At 51.2% G+C, this 21,006-nt stretch overlaps 11 protein-coding genes across 11 annotated transcripts; 7 read left to right on the top strand and 4 right to left on the bottom strand.

Moving 5' to 3' along the window:
• Positions 1-1,399: 1,399 nt before the first annotated feature.
• Positions 1,400-2,095, bottom strand: M430DRAFT_249549 (hypothetical protein). Its single transcript, XM_024865167.1, has one exon. The coding sequence runs from the start codon at positions 2,031-2,033 to the stop codon at positions 1,596-1,598; it is 438 nt and encodes a 145-aa protein (XP_024720371.1). The 5' UTR covers positions 2,034-2,095; the 3' UTR covers positions 1,400-1,595.
• Positions 2,096-2,395: 300 nt separating this feature from the next.
• On the top strand, positions 2,396-3,172 carry M430DRAFT_102699 (hypothetical protein; the record flags this gene model as incomplete). Its single annotated transcript, XM_024860816.1, has 5 exons — positions 2,396-2,497; positions 2,545-2,574; positions 2,705-2,858; positions 2,913-3,091; positions 3,140-3,172. The coding sequence occupies 5 exons, from the start codon at positions 2,396-2,398 to the stop codon at positions 3,170-3,172; spliced, it is 498 nt and encodes a 165-aa protein (XP_024720370.1).
• A 2,815-nt stretch (positions 3,173-5,987) lies between these two features.
• On the top strand, positions 5,988-7,032 carry M430DRAFT_35498 (hypothetical protein). The gene has a single exon (XM_024866749.1). It carries the CDS (start codon positions 6,041-6,043, stop codon positions 6,824-6,826), a length of 786 nt encoding a protein of 261 aa, XP_024720369.1. The 5' UTR covers positions 5,988-6,040; the 3' UTR covers positions 6,827-7,032.
• A 60-nt stretch (positions 7,033-7,092) lies between these two features.
• Positions 7,093-8,079, bottom strand: M430DRAFT_141322 (hypothetical protein). Its single transcript, XM_024862706.1, has 2 exons — positions 7,744-8,079; positions 7,093-7,677 (listed from the first exon to the last, which is right to left on the bottom strand). Exons 1-2 carry the CDS (start codon positions 7,910-7,912, stop codon positions 7,274-7,276), a joined length of 573 nt encoding a protein of 190 aa, XP_024720368.1. The 5' UTR covers positions 7,913-8,079; the 3' UTR covers positions 7,093-7,273.
• M430DRAFT_249527 (hypothetical protein) lies at positions 8,015-8,828 on the top strand. Its single transcript, XM_024865165.1, has one exon. The coding sequence runs from the start codon at positions 8,116-8,118 to the stop codon at positions 8,575-8,577; it is 462 nt and encodes a 153-aa protein (XP_024720367.1). The 5' UTR covers positions 8,015-8,115; the 3' UTR covers positions 8,578-8,828.
• On the top strand, positions 8,652-9,857 carry M430DRAFT_103682 (hypothetical protein; the record flags this gene model as incomplete). Its single annotated transcript, XM_024860878.1, has 2 exons — positions 8,652-9,298; positions 9,350-9,857. 2 exons carry the CDS (start codon positions 8,652-8,654, stop codon positions 9,855-9,857), a joined length of 1,155 nt encoding a protein of 384 aa, XP_024720366.1.
• Positions 9,858-10,879: 1,022 nt separating this feature from the next.
• M430DRAFT_103245 (hypothetical protein) lies at positions 10,880-13,026 on the bottom strand (the record flags this gene model as incomplete). Its single annotated transcript, XM_024860853.1, has 3 exons — positions 10,880-11,771; positions 11,997-12,732; positions 12,786-13,026. 3 exons carry the CDS (start codon positions 13,024-13,026, stop codon positions 10,880-10,882), a joined length of 1,869 nt encoding a protein of 622 aa, XP_024720365.1.
• Positions 13,027-13,189: 163 nt separating this feature from the next.
• On the top strand, positions 13,190-13,729 carry M430DRAFT_28582 (hypothetical protein; the record flags this gene model as incomplete). Its single annotated transcript, XM_024865800.1, has 1 exon — positions 13,190-13,729. One exon carries the CDS (start codon positions 13,190-13,192, stop codon positions 13,727-13,729), a length of 540 nt encoding a protein of 179 aa, XP_024720364.1.
• Positions 13,730-15,416: 1,687 nt separating this feature from the next.
• M430DRAFT_103498 (hypothetical protein) lies at positions 15,417-18,678 on the bottom strand (the record flags this gene model as incomplete). The annotated part of the gene is made up of 3 exons (XM_024860864.1): positions 15,417-15,515; positions 15,576-18,350; positions 18,412-18,678. The coding sequence occupies 3 exons, from the start codon at positions 18,676-18,678 to the stop codon at positions 15,417-15,419; spliced, it is 3,141 nt and encodes a 1,046-aa protein (XP_024720363.1).
• A 291-nt stretch (positions 18,679-18,969) lies between these two features.
• M430DRAFT_141309 (hypothetical protein) lies at positions 18,970-19,541 on the top strand (the record flags this gene model as incomplete). The annotated part of the gene is made up of 3 exons (XM_024862705.1): positions 18,970-19,071; positions 19,132-19,361; positions 19,421-19,541. Exons 2-3 carry the CDS (start codon positions 19,198-19,200, stop codon positions 19,539-19,541), a joined length of 285 nt encoding a protein of 94 aa, XP_024720362.1. The 5' UTR covers positions 18,970-19,071; positions 19,132-19,197.
• A 621-nt stretch (positions 19,542-20,162) lies between these two features.
• Positions 20,163-20,991, top strand: M430DRAFT_103272 (hypothetical protein; the record flags this gene model as incomplete). Its single annotated transcript, XM_024860855.1, has 3 exons — positions 20,163-20,243; positions 20,414-20,579; positions 20,711-20,991. The coding sequence occupies 3 exons, from the start codon at positions 20,163-20,165 to the stop codon at positions 20,989-20,991; spliced, it is 528 nt and encodes a 175-aa protein (XP_024720361.1).
• Positions 20,992-21,006: the final 15 nt, after the last annotated feature.

Below are 21,006 nucleotides of genomic sequence, written 5' to 3'. Positions count from 1 at the left end.
TGTGCATGCTGTTGACTACTTCGGTCCGTTAATACTGTGGTCCTGCGGATGGTGCATGCAAACCTACGGCTACGGAGGTACTTACTGGTACTAACAGTAGTAGTAGCAACTTATTAACAGCACACTCCTCCTCCGTCCGTAGGTCCAAGGCGGGAGTGGTAGTATGGTACGATCTCCGACGGACGAGGGGATCGCGTCCAATAAGGAGCAAGGCAAAAGAGGGCTTGACCGTTGACGATTTGGCAATTCGACGACTACCTGGACAGGCCCCCTTCGACAAGCTTCATTCCTGAGCTAACCCAAGTCTTGACCGCCAAAGAGGATGCACCCCACATTCTCTCCATTATTCTTGAAATTACTGGTCCCCTCTTCTCGAACCATCAGGATTCAGGATGCGACGTGTCGCTTTCCCTTCTTTATTTTCGGCATGTGTCGGTGCATGCAATAATGCAGCACTGTACAGTAATAATAGCTTATTAGTACTTGGGCTTAGTAGGTGAGAACGCCATGGTCGTCGTCGTAGAATGAACACCTCAACTGTGAGCTAGTATCTCCGGCAAGAGGGTGTTGTCGAAGAGCTCGTGATGCTGATGAAGAACCACACCTCTGGTTCGTCTCCAGAATCCATACGAGACGGAAGAAGCAATTGCGACATCAACTGGATACTGCGACATGTAGGTCTTTGACAATACGCGCGTCGCAACGACGAGACTCATGAGTGTGCAGGCTGCTTCCCAACAAGTGATCCATGATGCTATTTGTACTCCCTTGGTACTGTTGTGGTACCGTATCACCAATATCACTCGACCTCTGCACTGACTTCACAACCTTACTTACGAGGCCTGAACCACATTCTCACACTGGCCCTCGCCTTGGCGGCAGGACCTTCCACATACAACGGTTGTGCGCTGCCGATCCACATCTGCATGTCCATGATTCCTGTCCGCCCGTAGTAATTTCAGTAGTTGATCTCCAGAACAACTTTGACATGTTGACATGAGGGATTAATGAGCGCCAGTCGTTTCGCAAATTCCAGGAGGAAAGGCGTGTGGCCAACCCTCGGACTCTCGGAGAGGCTTGCTTTAGTCGTGAGATGGTGTGGTGCCAAAACGAATTTTTGATGTTTGGTGGCCGAGAAGGAGAAATTTGTAAGCTAAAGTGTAGATTATTATGCGGCAATCGTGAGCAACCAAAGATGCCGAGATTACGTGAGGGTAAGTATGTGCTACCTAGGGCACCGTATTTCTGTAGTAGTGCCGAAGGACAGTACCCGAGCAGTATGAGTATATAAGGACAGCAGACAGAGGACGCGGCTGTAGGCTTGGATTCACGTGCTATCGCATCTTTGAAATATCATACCCAAGTCCATAAGGTCAAACCTGAAACGAGCCTCACATGCGCCCGATCACGTGATATAAAACCGGTTTGGATGTGATGTCTCCTTCCCACCATGGCCGCCGTGGCCGACTACTCTAGTAGCGAGTACTGGGTTTTGTTCCTGTCTGGTTTTATCGAGAGGGGTTCTCCAATGCTTTCGACTGGAGATGTGATAAGGGGTCACTATAAAAAGGCTGACACTGGCGAGCTAACTTCCGCTACCCTCGCCTGCAACGTTCATCCCGTAAGCAGAACATGAACAATTGTATGCCGTACAGTAGCATGATCGAAGAGCTTGGCCTCCCGTACAACCTACTTTGGCTGCACTGGCAGTTCCAGCTGCCGTACTTATGATGAGAATACCGGGGAGCTGCGAGCATGACAAGAGATGAAGGGGGCCCGTAACCAAGGCCCAATTCACATGGACGAGAAGATATCTTGTATACAACGAAGGGCCAGGTCTTGAAGACTTTCAAAAGCGTGCATGTGTTTTTATGACAACTTTTCACCTTTCCAAGGGAATACGGAAGATCAAGGACAGGATATGAGACTTGTAAACAAGCGTGTCTGTCCTTAAGTAAAGCGCATATTGCAAACGAATAAATAAAGAAATAAAGGTTAGTGAGAATAGAAAGAGACAACTCCAAGGCGAGCATACCCTCTCAAACTAAAGAGAAATAGAGCATTCCAAAGGTAAGGTAGGCGGTTTCTCTTCTCAAGGGAACCTAAAACGGAAGCTCGATTTTGAGTTACTTAGCTTCTGAATACGCGTAGATTTGGATCAGGGTTTGGGAAAATCACAAAATGCAAGTCCTTTGAACTTCAAAGTCATGAAGTACTCTTCTGTTTTAGAATGGGTGAGTCCTTTGACTTCGGTGAGGTTGGCCTCTATAATGAAGCCACGTGATCGTGATGCTAAGTCGAAGCAGGCTAGCCTACATCTTGACCAGAACTTCAACCTCCAGCGAAGCTCTCCACAAGTCAACAACGCCAATCCCAATTGACAATTCAGCGCATCATGAACTCCTTCCGTATCGCTCGCGCAGCTCTGCGAGCACGCCCTGCAGCTCTCAAGGCTCCTCTTCAACGCAGAGGATATGCCGAGGCTGTATCGGACAAGGTCGGCAGCCCGGAACAGATTTTACGGTCATTGCTAACTTTCTCCAGATCAAGCTGAGCTTGGCCCTGCCACATCAGGTACGTTTGAAATTCGGTGGATATGGCGTATTGATGGAGTTTTGCAAGAAAGAAGGCCATATCGGGAGGAGGGCGCGGCGCGGTGAAGATACGGGCATCGTGGACATCCTCACTAACAAGCCATCAACAGTCAGTGTACAAGTCCGCAGATGTCGTCCAGGTCAACATTCCCGCCGTATCTGGAGAGATGGGTATTCTTGCACACCACGTTCCATCCATTGAGCAACTCAAACCCGGTCTCGTCGAGGTCATTGAGGAGAGTGGTGGGAGCAAATCATTCTTCCGTACGTTTACTTAATCGCCCTATAGATGTACCTGGCTAATCAACATCTATTCAGTGTCTGGTGGATTCGCCATTGTTCAACCAAACTCGGAATTGAGCATCAATGCAGTTGAGGGATACCCATTGGAGGACTTCAGCGCCGAGGCCGTTCGAGCACAAATTGCGGAGGCACAGAAGATTGCGAGCGGAAGTGGAAGCGAACAGGACATCGCCGAGGCAAAGATTGAGCTTGAGGTTAGCTGAACTCTTGAATACTGATGAAATCATACTAACAATATCCAGGTTTTGGAGAGCTTGCAGACTGTTCTCAAATAGACGCGACGAGAGAATTATAGAGGCAGCAGCGGCTATGTATATCATATTTCTTAAATGCATCCCGTGAACAACTGGTGTTCTTACTATCCAAGTCAGTCGAATGCTGCTCAGTGATTCCTTCCCTTTCAAAATGCCAGCCCTCGAACTGAATCCTTGTTTCCGTGTTTCCTGCTTCGTTATTTCCTCAATTGGAAGGCCTCTCTTTCGCTAAGTTACCATCTCTATAAGTCTCGATCAAGTGATTTGGCGACCTGTCATTCGTTGTATTCATATATGGAATTCAAACACTCTTTATGATCATTCTTAGCGGCTTGCAGCAAGGGGGGATCGACAGTCTCAATCCATGAAGATGATTTGACCGCTGCTATGAACTATCAATTGCAATCATCGAATGGTCGATCATCCTTCTACGACCCTACTCCAGCCCAATCGCCATTCACAGTTCGCAGTGGGCCCGAAGATGTCATTCCCTTGGGCACTGTGGCATCGCTTGTCTATCATCTACAGAGCTTGGGAGATTCAGCTAATCCGGCTCCTCCCGGACCTCCGCCACCTGTCACAAGCCACCATCGCGAGCACACGGGTTATGGTCAACGTATAAGTTCTGAGTTTGCTCAACCCGCTGCTCGGAACGCCCATCCAAACCAAACGCCGCAGACCGATGGAAGCCATTCTTTCTTGGGCCTTAATACGACTCAAACAAAACATAAGTATACTATTGCAAATCGCCGATCTGAATCTGATAGAACCTCTCGTCTCAATAGTCTGATACAGCCTGAAGGCATGATACAACGAGTCCAATATGATAGTGTCTCTCCGTTGTCGATTCCACCCACCAAGGTCAGCCTAGATCAGGATCATGATGTGGACAACATGCATATTGCGAGAGAAAGCGACTCTTTTGGGAGGAGCGACAGTCTGTCTCGTCTGGGGAATACAGTACAATCGGATGCTTCGGTCCTCGCCAGCTCCACAGTACGCCGACAAAGTGTTTTGGACCTTTTTAATCACCATGGTATTGAGCCACCCGCCGGACTCCTTCCCGAAAGATCAGCTCATGGACAGCAAGATGCGTGTCGACCATCAAGGCCGCATAGACAGTGCCATGTTTGTTCCTGGACTAATCACGCTTCTGCCAAAGAATGCCGGAGGTGCGAACATGAAATCTGCAGCGAATGCGATGCTCTACCATACTTGTCGATTACCTCAAAAGAACCAAGCATCAATCACGTTCGAAGCTCGTTGAAGAGCAAAAGCCCCCTTTCAAAGCCGCTCCGATATAGTCCCGCCGAGTTTGAGCGGGCTCAGAAGACGCAGCTGAAGCCAGCTTCTCGAGAAAAAGCAAAAGCAATTCTCTCTCAGACTCGTTCAAAAATCCCTGCTCCTCATATTGAGCAACCGTTGTCACGCAAGAACTCTCGAGGCCTCTCCAACAATATAGCGCACGCGGAACGCCCGGGAATCCTGCAACCCCCGGCTGGGTCACAGACTGCGATGAAAGGGCAGCATTCCCCTTACGCTGATTTCCTATCCAATAATCAGGGCCCCGGACCCCATCTTAATGAGATGCAAACAAAGGATAGTCATGATTACCACTACAAACATCAAGCGCGCTATCAATATTCGAATCGTCACCCAAGTTCGTCGTTATCTGACGCCGGCGACTATATGCATCCAGCACAGTATACCCAAACTATACATAAACCATCCGGGCTCGCAACATCCTTGACTCGTACAAAACGCCGCCTCCTAGAATCCGATAATGGATATGTAGCTGATACCAGCCACTTCGAGGATGAAGCCTATTCCAATTTGGTCTCACATGGTAATTTTTCACAGTCACTGCCCCACACGTCAAGACCAGACCCAACTGGATCTCACAAGACCAACCAAACTCCATTGGCTGAACATCTTTCACCAGAATACGTTGAGTGTCGAGGCTACCCTGGAACAGGCAACTCAAAGCTTGGCAGCCCTGTCACATCAGGTATTATTGGTGAATGCCAACATTGTATTGACGATTTTCAATGCGCAGCATGTCAAAATGCCCAGCTTAGAGTCCGCTGCTGCATTCATCAAGGCCACCAAGCCCTGGTTCATCATCATGATCAACAACCAAAAATTGCCTCTACTCCCTCAAACGCTTTAGCAAACCCTTTAGCGTCTCAATATACTGGTTTAACTTTGCAATCGCCACCGCAATCCCCAGTTAGCATGGACAGCACAGCCATTGCCCCATCGATGTTCAATTCGACTCTGAGAGAATCCCCCGAAAATACATTACCGTCATCGTTGTTGAGAAAGCCTGTACTCGAGGAGAAACTTGATAGTCCGTCACAACCAGAATACTCAAAGTCCACACAGGGGTTATTACAGCCGCCAAGTCCTCAAAGTGAACTTGGTAATTTTTTAATGGTCTTTGGGGATTTGGAAGAAAACTCTCAGAAGTACAAACAGCCTCTATCGTTGTCGGAAGAACTTATTCTCGAGCAGAAACGTACTAGTCTTCCACAATTCGATCAATCAACTACCACGAAGGAACCAAGAAAATTGCCAACACCACCGCTTTCTGTACCACCATATCTGACTAGAATTGACACGACGGCCGTGACCGGGACACGCGAACAAACATCTGTGAGAGGAAATGGTTATACAGCTTTTAACGCAGGCCCAGTTTCGGACTTATTTCCAAGATCCCAAAAAAATCCAACAGTGCTAACCCAGTCTACCTGCGACCAATCGAGACCAAGGCAGAGTGATAATCTAACGGGCATCCAGCCTACTGTCCTGTCTGATAAAGAGCATGGGCGCGGCTGTCTTAGTGAAGAAGAAAAAATCAGCGCGAGCCAGTTGCCAGAACAGGATTCTATGCCGTCTTCAAAGTCTAACGTTTTTTCAAGGGGGTTTCCAACGGGGTTTAGCTTGAGTGTAATAGGTTCTGATTGCCCATTCAACGAGCGCTTACTTGGGAACCAAGGGGATTTGAGAAGTAATGGAGAGACGATCGAGCCTACTGCTAGAGGTAATGAACAGATTTTCAAACGTCGTTCGATTCAGGACCTAAGCAGCCAGCAGGTGGATGCATTGCGAAGTGCAGCGGGTAGTAAGAGGAGCAGCATACGGATGGAGAAGTGGCAGTTAAAGCTTGAAGAACTTGAACTGTCACCGCCGGACTCAAACGACACTTCGAAAGTTGCAAGGCAACAACACGTGATGGGTGACGACAAGGTCATTGAGGAAAGGCAGCAGTCAAGAAGGAATATGTCTGGAGTTTGGACTGACTCTCCTGAAAAAAAGGATGAACGTGATAGTACTTGGACAGACAAGCTTCTGAAGCTAACGGAACCCAAGCCAGCTGGCTCAAATGATTGTAAGAATGCTACAAGGAAATACACAGTTGGTAAGAACGAAGCCATTGGGGAGAGACAACAATTAGGGACGAGTGTGTCTGGCGCCTGGGCTGATTCTTCCGAGAAAATGGGAGATGAGCATGACTGTGCTTGGAAGAAGATGGTCCTAGCTAACCTACCTCCTAATGGAGACCAGAGGCATAACGAGGATAGGCAGAAAGGAGATTTCGGCCTTCGGGGTATGAGTATCATCCTTCATTTCGATGGAAGGGAAGACCTCGCCATGGAGATTGAAAAGGTGTAGGGTTCGGTTGTCCCAAGGCCGAGTGAGCCCTTTAGATGTATAGATTGTCCTGAGATGGAATCGGTGGGGCAGGTTTTGGCTATTCATTCTATTCGACTGGACCTGACAGTCATGATGCTTGCTGGGATCATCGCCGGTAGTTTTTATTCCTCAAAGTAGTCGCTCATTGTATTCAGTTGTGAACTGTAGAGTCCACTTCCACATCTACCTTCGTATGATCTAGCAAAGACGGTGCAACAACCGAATCATGTCCAGTGGCCTCCTGTGCAGGATTCTGTCCAATATTCCAAGCCATCCTTAGCTGGGTGGTGCGAGTGACTTGAGCACAGTTCATCTACCTCAATGCTGCGCATATTTCCAAGCTTCACTGACGTGTATAGCTCTAATGCGCCCTCGCCAGCTCTGGATCCCGAATCTTGAATCTCTTTGCCCCTACCCCCCCACCTCTCACCACACATCAGTCGGATCCACCGCAAAGTCCTCACCATTCTTCCTAATATGCTTCAAATCCTTATCCCTTTTCAAAGGTTTCCGCATATCATACGCATCCTCCCCGGCCTTGGACGGATCCGTCGGGTCATCACTATAATAATCCAGGACCCTTCTAAACACGCTATATCCCATACCGGTATACAGGGCCTGGGCGATCTTGTTGCTCTTCCGCACGAACAGGTCGACGAACCAGGCATCGTACTCGTCGCCGCTGCGCTCCAGCGCCTGGGACAGCGTGCGCGCGAGGCCGAGACGGCGGGCGTGCGGCGCGACGGTGAGGGCCGTGATGTGCGCGTGGAAGGGGAGGTAGTGCTCGCTGAACTGCATGTAGGAGGGAGAGGATTCGAGCTTGCCCATTACTGAGTGAGTGAGGGATGTCAGCTGGGTTGGGGGGGGATAGAGAAGAAGGGAGGGGAGACACGGACTATAGGCGTCGATAGTGCCATCTTGACCTTCGGCGACGTTGAAGAGGTGCGGCCAGCGGGCAAGGTACGAGAAGTAGAAGTTCAGGTCATAGGTCTCAGTCAGAGGGTCGAGGTTGGTGGGGTTGAATTTGAAGACGTCGGCGGCGTGGAAGGGCCGCAGGGAAGTCATCCTGCGGGTTTCTTATAGTGTACCTAGGTATAATATACTTCCCGCTGCGATGCTGATGCTGTAGGGTCCTTCTGGCCACAGCTGTGGTGTCTGAGCGTGCCTGAGAGGAGGGGAAGGGGACGGGATATAAAGTTCAGTTCCTGTATCAATCAGGAACCTTGGGATGTCGGGATTTATTTTAGCTCCAGGTTCACGAATCGTCCATGCCGATCAACTCTCCCTCTTCCAAACATCACTCGGGGAGAGAGAGAGAGCCAGCTTTGAATATTACAACCGTACAACGTCCCTCGACATCTGTTTCTTTCCGTTACCCCGGGGCAACAGGAAAATTCAGTATAAATCAGCGACTTGAAGTCAATCTCGCGGAGCAGGGGTCAGTCTGCCAATCGCGAAATATCGTCAGTGCACGAATCGACCTTGACAAGCTCTCTACGGTACCATACAGAGTAATATGGCCTCAACACCGTGATATTTACCCTGCGCTTGCACTCACGACCACAACTCGACCAAAACCTCACGACTTCTTCCTTTGCCTTCAACCGCGCGCCTTGGTAACGAGTCATCCGGGCATTATCGCACCTATCCGCGGCCGAAACATCACACAAGGAGGGTCCCGGAGTGAGACAGAGCGGGGGCCACAGGGCTTTTGCTTCTTTTCCTCGTGAAGAGCAAGCATCGTCGGGTCTCTCTCCATTTCGAAAACTTGGGCTCTTCCCGACCTGCTTCATCCAGAGCCACAATGGCGTCGTCACCGCGGACTCCCGGGCATAGCAGGGACCCTTCGAACGTCGACCTCTCCCCTGCAACGCCCCTCGCTGATGGCAGTCACTCGAGACAGCTTTCTAAATCCTCGATGCACTCGCCCAGTACACCGGGTCGGCCAGGTTACAATCGGTCAGATTCTATTGGGGGAGATGGCTTTGACGGCGGTGGGGGCGCCCCGTCCAATGGTCTAGGGAATCTCGCGGACGAGTTGGCGGATGCTTGGGGGGAGGATGATGAAGAAGGAGAGGAAGATGAGGAGCCGGATATGAATTTTCAGGAAGTCGGAGATGAGGGAGAGGCGGTAGGGGAGAATGGTGCGGAGCCTACTTCACCGATAGAAGAGCAACCGCCGCCCAAATCTGATACCTTGACGACTCCCGCAGGAGGGCGGGGCCACCGAAGACAACCCAGCGAGTATGATGGAAGTGACTATGGGGGGAGTTCAGATGTGGAGTCGCCGGGCATGCCTCCGGGACTGGTATCCAGGATAGATATGGTGGAAAGTCTGGCTCGGCGGGGGACTGAGAATAACGGCGGAGAGCGAGACGGCGTTGTCAAGAGAGTAATAGAGCAACTGAAAGACCTGGGCGGACAGTCAGGAGTAGAGAGTGGTGCCGCAAGGTATGTTCTCCAAGCCTTTTTTTCCTAAACACAGATACTAAACAAGCACAGACTCATCACAGCGCACTCGGCGCTATCCACACACTTGCTTCACCAGACCCGGCTCTTACAATCCTTAGCATATCCCCTATTCTCACCTATGACCATAGCCCCAGACGAAGAATTCATCGACGACCTGATGCCCCTCCTCGTCACGCTCGGCGACTCCATGCCCCGCCCCACGACCAGCGCCTTCACCTCCCTCACCCAACTACACAGCCTCACGACCGACCTCGTGCAAACGCTCAACTACCTCTCGGACACGCTGCACATGTCGCGGCAGACCACGACGACGGCCACGCGGCGCCTGCGCAGCGCCCGCGAACTCGTCGCCGAGATGCGCAAGGAGGAGGACGCCCGCGAACAAGGCGAGCGCTGGCTCAAGCGCGGCAACTGGTCTGAGCGCCTCGGCAACCGCGAGTGCGCCGGCGTCTGCGGTGATGTCGTCGGCGGCTTTGAAGAGGTCTGTAATGGCTGGCGGGCGAGACTCGTCGCGCAGGCCGAAACCGTGAGTGCCTGATGTGTGTGTGTGTGTGTGGAAATTCCTTCCTTCATTCCTTCCTTCCTTCTTTCCTTCCGAGGGATAGGATAGGATAGGATGGGATAGGAGGTCGAGATTACCTTCCTTACTCAATAAAATAACTCTCACACTCGATAAACATCATCATCATCATCATATATTGGGAATGGAAACAAATTATAGGGATGAAATGAGCAAAGGGGGGGGGAGGCGTTTTTTTTATGAAAGCGTTTCTTTGAAAGATATAGATTTAGGAAAATAGATATGTTTTTTATCTACCTATAGATGCTTTGCTTTGCTTGTGCCGAGAGAAGAGAGAAGAGGGTCGGAGGGAACGCAGTTGAATCCACCTCTACCTATATTCACCCCACCTACCCACACATCCCGTTATGTACCTAGGTAGGTATATCTACCTTTATCTATTCCCAGTTACACTGAACCGAACCGAAATCTAAAAAAGGGGGCCTAGGTACCTTACTCAGACCAGTCTTCTGTTCTGTAGCCATCCACTATCTCTAATCAAATACAAAATAAAATATAATGGAAGAATCTACCTACTTAACTCCCATCATGATCAATGAATGGGGGATTTTTAGGCTGGCTATCTAGGTATGAAAGAGAGCGTAAATATGTTGGTTATTTAAGGAGGTAGGTAGGTTAGGTGGGCTAGTAAGGGAGGCTTGAATGTATGTTCGCTCGCTCGCTCGCTTGTCTAGAATAAATATTTAAAAGGGGGGATGGGTTCGAGGAACGTGATTCTCCTTCAATGGAGCCGTGTTAAATCATCGACATTGTCGCTCAGGATACTTACTATAGCATAACGTGCCTCTCTTGTAAACTGGATCATCGATCAACACAATACTTTTTGATTCGCCGCACTACTCCAACCCATTTTCCCACCAAATAAAGACTAAGATGAAAACATTATTGGGGTGAAGCGATAGCAAAGTGCCCTTTATGGAGAATGGCTCACTAGTAGCTCCTTCTCTTGGACCAATATGCCTCCTTTCTCCTTTAGCTTCCTACGCCCAGCCCGAATTCCAGCTGTTACATCTGCCACCACCAGTCACATTCTCGTTTGCAGAATAGCAATCGGTCCACTGGTTATGGCACTTTTGGCTTGCACTCTCGTAAGTGTCGGGGAAACCTCTCTTTCCATTAGATTTGCAACTCTGAGCATAGGTGTTTATGCAACTTTCGTACTGGCTGTCACATGCATCCTTACATCCCTTTCCTGGGCCCCAAGAACCAGAGCGTGGGTATGAGGGGCACTTGGACGAGTCGGCATTGTTGTATAGCTTGAAGCAATTACCGGATTTATAATCCGAGTAGATGTTGTTGCAGGTCAAGCATGGAAGGGGAATGTTGCCGACGGGCGAAGAGGAGCTGTAGCCCTTGCTGGGGTTGTTTGGCTGTGTGCAAATGTTGGAACTGGTGGGTACAGGAACACAGCTTGTCGTTGTTGAGGGCTTGGTGGTAGTGGCTGGCTTGGTTGGCTTGGTTGTGGCTGGTGGGCAAGTGTAGACCGAGGTCGAGACAGTGGGAGCCGGCGGCGCTGGCTGTCCGGAGGGTGGGTACTTAGACTTGCATCCGCCGAGAGAGCATGAATTCCCGGGGCAGTATTTGCCGCAGTATGAGGATACGGACTCACACCAGCTGGAGAACTCAAAGCACTTCATGCTGTCTGGCCATCCAGCGTGGAGGAAGCAAGAGGCGGTTTGAATAGAACAAGCGGAGACCGCCTTGAGGCAATCACCTTTGTTACCGAAAGGCGGAAGAGGGCTAGAGCACCAGTTTCCACACTTGTATTCACAAGTTGGGGTTGGGGAGACCGTGGTTGTTGACGTGCAAAGAGATGCCGTTGTCTTCGTAGTTGAGGTTGTTGAGGTGGAGACGATTGGTGAAATAGAAGTGCTTGACGAAGTTGAGGTGCTTGAAGACGGAGTCCAGACACTTGAAGTAGAGGTGCTCGATGAAGTTGAGGTGCTTGAAGACGGAGTCCAGACACTTGAAGTAGAGGTGCTCGATGAAGTTGAGGTGCTTGAAGACGGAGTCCAGACACTTGAAGTAGAGGTGCTCGATGAAGTTGAGGTGCTTGAAGACGGAGTCCAGACACTTGATGAAGTTGAGGTACTTGACGAAGTGGTGCAAGGTGTTGAAGTCGACGTGCTTGATGAAGTTGTGGTCGACGAAGACGGAGTCCAGGTACTTGACGAAGTTGAAGTGCTTGATGGGATGGAGCTGCTCGAAGTCGAGGCAGTCGGCGACGACGTAGTCCAGACACTTGACGAAGTCGAACTGCTTGAAGACGTAGTACTGGTACTAGAGGCCCACGAAGAGGAAGCGGAGGATGAAGATGAATATCCACACGGCTGGTTGGATCCCAGATCCTTCGCGACGTACAAATCAAGTGCGGAAGGGCCTCCACAAGTCTCTGTAGAATTTCCAGTGCATGCAGTATCGCAGGTGCTAGAGGAAATAGACAGAGTTCCATTGCCAAGGACCACGCCGCAGTAACACTCCTGACCGAATTCGACACCAGCAAAATCATAGCCGCCGTCCTTGCAAGCGAACAGACACTCCTCGACAGTCAAGTTAGACGTGAGGAGTTGGTCTTGTCTCCACGCCAAGGATCGTCCAGATGTTCCCTCGGAGTAGCATCCCAGCAGCTGGTAGTCAGAGATGGTACTGTCATCCACAGATGGGAAGGTCGGGTCCTGGTAGACCGAGAGGATATCGTTCCCACCGCATATCTCACTCGAGTTTCCTGTGCAAGGGAAGCTACAATCCGACTCCGGCAACTGAACACCGTTGACTGAAGCGCCACAGAAGCATTCGCCGTAGTATTCCAGACCAGCATACTTGTAATCGTTGCCTGTGCATGTCAGACGAGGTGAACAATCGGAGGAAGGTGTGGTGGTAACGAACCCTTGCAGAACGCAACACAGGTCTCGATAGTCATGTTCTGTGTGGGGAGTCCGGAGTCGTACAGCAGACCTCTTGGGCTGCTCGGATCCGAGAAACATCCAGCATAGGTAAATGGTTGGAAGGGACTGGTGCAGGCCGGCCTTGGAGGTTCCTCATTGCGCTTGACAAGAGCACTGGCACTTGCACCAGCAAAGAGGGCCGAAGCAGCCGAAGCAGTAATGAAAGTTTTGAGGGTCAACATGGCGTTCCACGACACCTTAAGTATTGGAGCGTGAAGTAAACCAAGAGATGAAGAAGCAAAAAGCCAGCGAAAGACTATTAACCACGCTGGAGAAGAGAGTTCTGAGAGAAAGGGGAAAACAAGATCTTATATAGAAAAAATCCTAGGCACGGCAACTGCAGACATGGCTGACTTACTTTCCACCGGCTGTGGTAACAATGCTGGATGGTCTCAATGTACACCGTACAGTTCCAACATATCTCGTGGCAGAGGGCTTGAAGGGAGCGTCGGTCCCCTCGGTCCTGGGCCTAGCCCCTTGCCCCTCACATGGGGAAGCCTTTACTCTTCTGGAGGCTCCCGAGAACCCCCAGCTCAGCTGGTCAGGTACAATCCGCGTGGCGTCCCGCGGCCTGCACACGATGTGGATGTGGACGAGATACGACTTTGTAGAAGGGAAGAGGGGTCAGTGCAAACATCAAAGGAGGCCCAAGAGGGAGAAGGCCACCAGGGCAGAATAAGCTTTCACCCGGAGACTTACCGGGACAATCTTTCGTTGACAATGCGGCACGTACATCACCTTGTGGCCAATATCCAATATGATCCCATCATGAACTGTGGCTTGGCAGCAGAGAGGGACCATACGGAGAGGAAAGCGAAGGAAGCGAAAAAGGCGGAGAAAGCGAAGAAAGCAAAGAAAGCGAAGCCATCAAGATGGAAGTTCTGACAAGGGGTCGCTCGATTCGGACCCCCTGCTGCGACAACCGAGCCGCTAGCCAGGAACCGGACGAATTACCCGAGTTTAGCAGGTTTTTAGCTCCGATCAGACACTCGCTTGTCTACTTTAGGCCTTAAGCCTCAACTTTCCGGGTAGATGTAGACCCTGGCAGCCCTGGGACCGTTCTAGACCTCCAGATTGTGCTGCAAGAAATCGATACTGGGACGACCACCAGTTTGCAGGGACCAGGCGCCGCTGTCCGGGTCCGAGATTTGCATTCCAAGCCGTGTACTACTCAAATCCAGATGCAGCCGCACGGAGGGGAAGAAAAGAAAAAGCAATACGAGGTTGGCGCTTGAGCTGAGCTGAGCGGTGCCATCCATCCCCTCCCGCTCTCTTCCCCCTCGCCTTTTGCTCTCCTCCTCCTTTTCTCTTCCAATGACAGAGCCCTACGTAGCAAAGCAGGTCTCGGGGCTCTATCTCTTTGCAGGTTTGCAAGCTGCAGCCCACCGGCCGACTCCCGACTCCCGACTCCCAAGCCCAAAAAGCCCCTCTTATGAGAGTCAGTCAATGGGTTTATCTAAGGTATGGGAATGGGAACTCAAGAATTCTCCTAACCCATCCGATCTCCCGCGCGAACGCTGGCACCACATGGCAAGGATACCTTCTTCTCCATTCTCCCTTCAGAATCCCTATCCGGTCGACAGTGCCTTACGATGCCATACCGCAAGAATCCCAGCCCTTATCCACGCTATCTCCCGACCCATCTACCGCCTCCCCATCCCCCAACTAACCCAGCCCATCCACCACCTCCGTCCGATCTCCCGTCCCTTTAGATCTCCTAAGTACAGCAGGATCCACCATCTCTGATCTCTCTGTCTCTACATTATCTATCCATATATCTAGATATCTATCTATCTATCTATCTACCTATCTACAACTAAGTTGAACTAACTATATCTCCCTACATCTTCCCCTCCCCATCCCATCCCATCCAACAGAGAGCTAAGTTGAGATTTCATGCAACCACCACTCCCCCAATCCACACACTGCAGATACGAACACTATCATCCTCCCCGGGCGCCGCCACAAGCTCTATAAGACTATAACCCTCAGCCTACCCCTGACGTACGTGCATACCGACGCCAGACTCTTAGTTGGCTTGTGATGAGTCGCATGATGTACGGTACCTGTCGTTCTTTAGATGGAGGAAATGATGGATGGGAAGTGAGCCTTTTTTTTGTTGGATTTGGTGGCTGACGCAGGGGAAAGGAAGGACGGAAAGAAGAAGGGAGGCATGAAAGAAGGGTTAGGGCTTCAAAGAGGGCAGGGAAGGGTGCGAGGTGGATGGATATACTGTATTGTAGGTACTGTAGTTGTAGTGTCAGCTATAGACCTCGAGAGAGTGCCCTCTCTCCATCTACCTATGCTTAGATCTTAGGTATCAGCGGGTAATGGGACGAGAATCCCCAAGTCCCCATAATCTAGGCACCTAGGTACGTAGATGCGACACACAACACACAAGTTCTGGTCCAGAATCGTGATGAACATTTCCTTTTTTTTTATTCTCTCGTTTCTATGTAGCAACTTGATGTGATGCTTGTTCGTCACCTTCCTGCATGCGTACTAAATACAGAGAGAGAACCATGGAGAGAAATAATGATGGAAATAACGCCTAAGAAAAGCAACCCGATCCTCAAGCCCTATTGCGCAGGTGAGGAGGCACAAACTTTCCTGCTGAACCAGAAGGCTTGAGGGTTTCGCCTGATGGCGCCGCAGCGGGCGAGTTATCACGCTCCTCTTCGCCTCTCCCCGACCGTCCACGTGATAGGGGCGCTCCCCCGGATGATGGCACGCGTGCTGGAGGGACTTCACCGCCTGCTGCCTTCGCAGCCTCTCTCTCTCTCCAGGACGGCTTTCCGCCAGCCAACGCCAAGCGAGGCGGGCCGGACGGGCGTTCACTGGAATCAGTCCGCTCAGGAGCGCGTCCCATTGGTGAGGCGCGCGCCACCGGGGACTCATTTCTCGCTGCTCCCGGCACTTCCTTACCCTCCGCTCGCAATTTCTCCTTCTCTCTCCAGCTGAGCTTCGCACCGACAAGTGGGAGCGGTGCTCTTCGCTCGCCGGAGTCGGCGCGCTCCATCGCGGGTGCACCGCGAACCGGTGCAGCAGCAGCCGCCGCCTTTTGTTCTGCTCTGCGTCGCTCAGCTTCCTCAGCTCTGCGTGCCTGCAGAGCAGCTATCTCTAGTGCCTCTTGCCTCTCCCGCTCTCGGATAGCCTTGAGCTCCTGGAATTCTTGCCTCTTCCTCTCATCCCTCGCGGCCTTCTCCTCTGCTTCCTTCGCAGCACGCTCTTCCTCCTCACGGAGAGCCCTCTCTCGTTCCTCACGCTCTCGCTTTTCACGGATCTTGCGCTCTCTGAACTCCTTTCTGCGTAGTGCAATCTGCTTCTCGAGCTCCTTCTCAGCATCACGACGGCGCTTCTCAAACTCATCGTGTCTGCGTTCGTGAACCGACTCTCGGAAGGACTCGTAGAAGGTTACTAAACGGCTCAATCTGTGCTTGAGTGCGACATTCTCCTTGTGCTTGGCCTCAGCGTCCTTCAAAGTCTGGGCCTTGATCTTCTCATAGGCGGCCAAATCCCTTTCACGTTGCTGTGCGTAGTCTTCGGGGAGCTTCTTGGCTTCTTCCTTTCGGAAGGCACGTTCAAGGTGATCAATACGTTTGCCAGTGACACGCAATTTCTCATTTATGTCGTTCTTCTCCCTCTCCAACTGTGCAAGCTTCATCGCACGCAGACGGTTGCCATCGAGGTTATCCAGATCCTCAACGTCGATGTCAATAGCCTTGGGGCCAATCTTGAGATCTGCAATCTGCTTCCTGAGCTCATCTTTGCGTACTCGGTCCAACTCTGCCTTGAGACGTTTGTCCTCGCGTTCTTTCTGCTCCTGAGCGAGACGCTTGTCTTCGGCTTCTTGAATCTGAGCGGCTCTGATACGTTTCCGGGTGGCATCTTCCTTTTCTTTGCGTGCTTGAATCTCAGAGGCCTCCTCCTTTCTCTTCTGGATGATCGTCTTCCGAGCCAAGGTATCGATATGCTCCTGCTCCGCACCAGCTTTAGCTCGTGCATAGGCAGCATCTCGGGCCTTGATTCTAGCCTCATTGAACGTCGGATCAATATACTGGCACGTAATGTAAAGAGACTTTGCTAGACGAGTCAACTGGGTTCGGACAATTTCGGATGGCGTGTTCTGGAGTCTCTGCACCGAGCTCGTTTCGCTCTCGGCCGAGCCAGCACCAGAGCCAGCGTGGATGGCCTTGGTTGAAGAGAAGACATCCGTGTCGAAGCTGAGGACACCAGTGGCATGATCCATGCGGATAGCAAGGTCGCCCTTCTTGTTGCCATTCATGATAAACTTCTCAATCGTATCCTTGCTGACTTGGAAAGGCTCTGGGAACTTGGCGAGATCCTCAACGAATTTCAGATCCACAGTTTCGTACACTTGTGAAAGCTGCTGGAAGAGTCTCGTGAGGATGACCTGCTGAAGAGGAAGAATATATTTCTCCATGTCTGCATCGGCACCAATCTGAGTCAAGATGGGGGAGATCTTCTGGCAAATGGATAGAGGGTGGAAGTCAACTTCAAGGATGTTGTAGAGGTCACGAATCTCTGGGCGAGCACGCTTTAGGAGACCCTTGCTCATAGCATCTTTGAAAAGGACAGCACGAGTGGGGGCTTGGGCCATTCCAAGAAGATGGGTGAGGCGAGAATTCTTGTTCTTCTTGGCTTCGTCAATGTCAACCAGAGCACCTCGGGATCTTGAAGTGCTGATGACGGGAATGGCGAGGGCTGAAAGAAGGACGAAGGAAGCTGCCTTGGAGAGATCAGCTTCGGACGTAGCTGGGTTATCTGCCTTCTTGCCTTGGCCGGAGGCAACGATGGCCGCGGACTGGCGAAGAAGGTTGTAGTATCTAGACCAAGCAGCAGCATGGAATAGATAGTTCTCCCCAACCAAGAAGATACGAGTCAACTTTTCGTAGTAGTTGGCCATCATGATGTTCTTGGGTGGGCGCTTGCTGAGGTTGAGCAAGGTGTGAATATCCTCCACACTCCTGAAAGCCTCCTGCCAAAGTTCAAGTTCGACAGCAACATTCAACTGTTGGAAACGCGTCTCAAGATGGCGTTGCAAGGTATCTGGGTCGTTGAGGTTGATGGCGTGCATCTGAGCCGAGTACTTCGCAGCAGTCTGAACATGGTTTCTAAGGAGCTCGCAGAGTCTGCGGAACTCGGTCTTGCGCGTGTACTTTTGACAGAACTCAAAAGCCTGCATAGCAGTACTCTGGTACATAATCTCCAACCTCGCATTGTTTCGCAGGATATCGAGAACGGTTCGGTACGTCTCCCACAAAAACTTGAGCCATGGTGTAACGATTGCACGATCAGTGCGATCCCGAGATTGTTCGCCGGAGACGGTCGACAAGAGGATCGATTCTGGGGTCTCGGTGGCTTCAAGGTCATCGACACTGGCAGTGGCTGCCTTGGTTTCGAGCGTCGACTGAGCCTCGTCCGCTTCAGCCTGGGCGGTCTTCACTTTCTCTTCGGCCAACTCGATGAACTTCTTCAGGACAAGCTGTGGATACGCGTATCAGCATCATCTCAAAATGACAAAAATAGTGTCTCTCATTGCTTACCTCGATTGTGCCGACGTTGGTGTTCTGGCTGATATTCTTGTACTGGTACAAGGCATCCTTGGCCAATTTGCCCTTCTTTTGTATGACAGACTGTTCAACCAACAGGAGCACCACCGGCTCCAGAGAGGCGATGGGGACATTTCGGGATCTCTTCGAAACGATATGCTCGTGAAGAAGGGTGAGGGCAGCCGGGGCTTGCCCCACGCCCATAAGTTCGTGAGCGCGCTTCAACACATTCTCGGGTTTTTGATGTGGCGGAGGAGGCATGCTGGGCAAGCTCCCCTGCGGGTGCTATTCTTGACTAGGTTTCTGCTGGGGATAGGTAACCGTTCGCAGAGCGAAACCTGACGGGGCCGAGGATACGGGGTCGTGTTGGGGTCGCGATGGTAAGATGCGACTTGAAGTTTCTCCTCCTCCCATTTGTGTGCGATTGTTGCAGTAGTTAGAATCTTTATTTTCACGTGATCGCTTGGACACCTGTTTGCGGCCTAGCGGCATTCCCTTTCGAAGCGGCTTCTCGCCTTACCGCATCGAGGAAGTTCCTCATTTGCCAATCTCCATCAAACGAATCTCCTGCCGATCGTCTCCAGCACCTCAGCGGCCTGTCACTCTGGTTCGGAGCCCTCGATTCTCTTTGTTGAAGAGTCGACCTCACAAGATGTAAGTTATCTCCTTGATGCGCAATTGGTAACTAAGGGAAACTGACGGGAGGTGTCTTAGTTGATCGAGCGCCGTGACCGCTTCAGCCCCGAGCCTTCCACTCACGAAACCTCCTCATTGACAACCATGCCTTCTGGATACTCTTCCCGCGATGTGGGCGACCCATCCCAAGTCAAGAAGAACAAGCAATCGATGGCCGACCTCAAGCTACGCCGCCTGACCGAACTGAACAACCGTCTGCGAGAGGATCTGGAGCGCGAACGGATCCCCGTCTCTCAAGCAGCGAAGAGGTACTTACAGTTCCAACCCTGATGAGGGTCTGCAGATCTGGTATTGACGTGTGCCACAGCATCATCACCTACACAAATAACACGAAGGATTTCATGGTCCCGTCAGTCTGGGGGACGGTCGACAAGAAGGAAGATCCGTATGCGCCGCAGCAGAGCGGAGGGTGCTGTGTGGTTATGTAGAGGGGAAGACAGATGATGGAACTCAAGCAAGCAGGGCGTTCGCCGGCGTACAGGACTTTTTTCTTTAATACCTCTCCTAGCGTGGCCATTCCTTTGGCCTGGTTTTACAATTGTCACGGCCGACTACAAAATGGACGAGAGACAGGCACAGAACACACAGGTTGCATGTAATACTTTCCTTTTTCTTTTTTGTGTATGCGGTAGTTACGTTTTCCCCTTCTCTGTGCATAACACCAACCATGGGGGAGGCATCTCATATAATAATGAAGGATATCCATCAATTTGCCCAGGGGGCAGCCGCTTGTATCGTGAGACATGTGTGGAAATGATGTGAGCTGCCAAAACCACGGGGCGCGTCTCATAGCGCAATCCGGGGGCGAAATCCAGACGACGGGATCTATGTGGTGGATCCAACCGCCTTGATGACAAACTCGCAGCCCAGAGCCAGCTCTTCTCAACCACAAAGCACCTCATTGTAATCCCGCCCTGACCCTACTACCTAAACAAGCAGAAGAGGAATCACACATCCAAACCCCTTCCCGGACAATCCCACCTACAAATCCAGACAAACCAATACCCAGTTAAGAAACCTGACCTACAGACCAAGGGGAAAAAATAAAGATGGCGAACGTCGTAACGGCACTGCCTCGTGTGACTATTGAGTTCTGTACTCAGTGCAAATGGATGCTTCGAGCCGCATACGTGAGTTTTGACCCTCCTATCTCTCCTTCCCTACCTTTCCCACCCTGCAAGAAGACCTACCCCCCCCCCCCCCCCCCGCCCCTCATCTATCTAGAACACGTGATATCACCTCCCCTCCCCTCCCCCCAAGGATCAGAGCCCAAGCCAAGCTAACATTCCAAACCAACAAGTTCGCCCAAGAGCTGATCTCCACCTTCTCGACCTCTCTGGGAGAAGTCGCACTCCAGCCATCCACAGGCGGCGTCTTCGCCGTTCATCTGTATACTGCTGCGCCGTCAACGACTACGATCCAGAAGCATTTGCTCTGGGACCGGAAGGCTGAGGGTGGATTTCCTGGTATATACCCCCCCCCTTCTCTTTTTTCCCACCCCGCAAGCTGTTTTGTTTTATACGCAAACCAAAAAGAAAAGAAAAGAAGAATAACAGGACATAAAACATAAAACCCCTAACTAACTACTATGCCACAGAAACAAAAGAGCTTAAGCGCCGCGTACGAGATATCATTGATCCATCTAGAGATCTAGGACATGTGGATTCCCACGCAAAGCCTGCTACTACTACTACTACTACTAGTAGTACTGCTACTACGGGCCAAGCTCCTCCTGTAGAGAAGGTAGCTCAGGCGGGAGCTGCGGGCGATGATGCTTGGAATGTGGTAAATGAGAATGGGAAGGTGGTTATTGGTGGTGGTGGCGAGGGTGAGAGTTTTGGGTTCTGTAGACCGGGGGATGAGAATTGTTGCTGCTAGGAGGGCGGAAGAAAA

The sequence above is a fragment of the Amorphotheca resinae genome, assembly GCF_003019875.1.
Source record: "Amorphotheca resinae ATCC 22711 unplaced genomic scaffold M430scaffold_7, whole genome shotgun sequence".
NCBI lineage: Eukaryota > Fungi > Ascomycota > Leotiomycetes > Helotiales > Amorphothecaceae > Amorphotheca > Amorphotheca resinae.
The sequence above is the reverse complement of the archived record's forward strand: the minus strand, read 5'-3'. Positions and strand labels throughout refer to the sequence as shown.